At 36.4% G+C, this 935-nt stretch overlaps 1 protein-coding gene across 1 annotated transcript in view; it reads right to left on the bottom strand.

Annotated features, from left to right (window-relative positions):
• Window positions 1–935, bottom strand: part of LOC106874667 (uncharacterized) — a 12,971-nt gene that overhangs the window by 5,761 nt on the left and 6,275 nt on the right. Inside the window, exon 3 of the mRNA XM_052969152.1 lies at window positions 277–390. Coding sequence (XP_052825112.1) covers window positions 277–390 — 114 coding nt within the window. The remainder of the gene's footprint in view (window positions 1–276; window positions 391–935) is intronic.

Genomic DNA, 935 nt, shown 5'->3' with positions numbered 1-935 from the left:
ATTATATATATATATATATATATGTATAACACAGCCTGAATCAGGAGAAGTGAAATATATGTCAATAATGCAAAGCCAAGCTGTGAGTGAAATAAGCATGCAAACATATTCCCTCTATGATTTTGATGTGAGGAAAAAAGATGGAAGGAGTCAGAGAAGACACCTGGCTTTCTTCCATTAGCATAGAATAAGTCTCAAAGTTGTGCAATAAATGTGGTAATGCATTTCAGTAGCAAAAAACGACGATTGAGTAAAATGAGTCAAAAGTAGACTTACATTAAACCTAATACATCATGACAGGAAGGTGGGAAAACCATCTTTGTATAATGATTGAGTATGGAAGCTGTCACTTGGGGAGGTACAGCATACTCTTTCTGTTTTCTTCTTGCTCTGCAATAATTTGAATAAAGAAAATAGACACAAATAAATAAAGCCATAACAGAATAAATCTACTCTATAAGAATTTCTAGAAAAAGCACTCATTGAAAGAGAAACACACCAGTGCTTTTACAAGTAAAAAGACAGATGTACAATGGAGCTTTTACAAGGTCACATGACCTGCTAGAAACAGCAGCTAAAATCTCATTCTCCTTCCCCACTATCATAAACAAGGCAATGATATATTAAATAATCTATACTATAAATTGCAGTGTTCTTGATTGCTTGCTTGCTTGCTTGCTTGCTTGATTGATTGATTGATTGAGTGTCGGCGGATTCACTCGAGAACGGTGCAGTGGAATCGCGTGAAATTCAGCACAGAGTGGCAGCATGGTCCGCTCATGTTCAGGAGATTTTTATTGCCCTCCAACTCCCATGGTTACCGAGATAATCGATTATTACTTTTTAAGATAAGAATATCCTATTCAAAGTGGGGAGGGGTGATTTGGTTGCCTTTCCCATGTGCGAAATTTTACGAAAAACCAGCACAATAAAGA

This window comes from Octopus bimaculoides, chromosome 1, assembly GCF_001194135.2.
Source record: "Octopus bimaculoides isolate UCB-OBI-ISO-001 chromosome 1, ASM119413v2, whole genome shotgun sequence".
Classification (NCBI taxonomy): Eukaryota; Metazoa; Mollusca; class Cephalopoda; order Octopoda; family Octopodidae; genus Octopus; species Octopus bimaculoides.
Note: the sequence above shows the minus strand (reverse complement) of the source record. Positions and strands in the feature narration are given on the sequence as shown.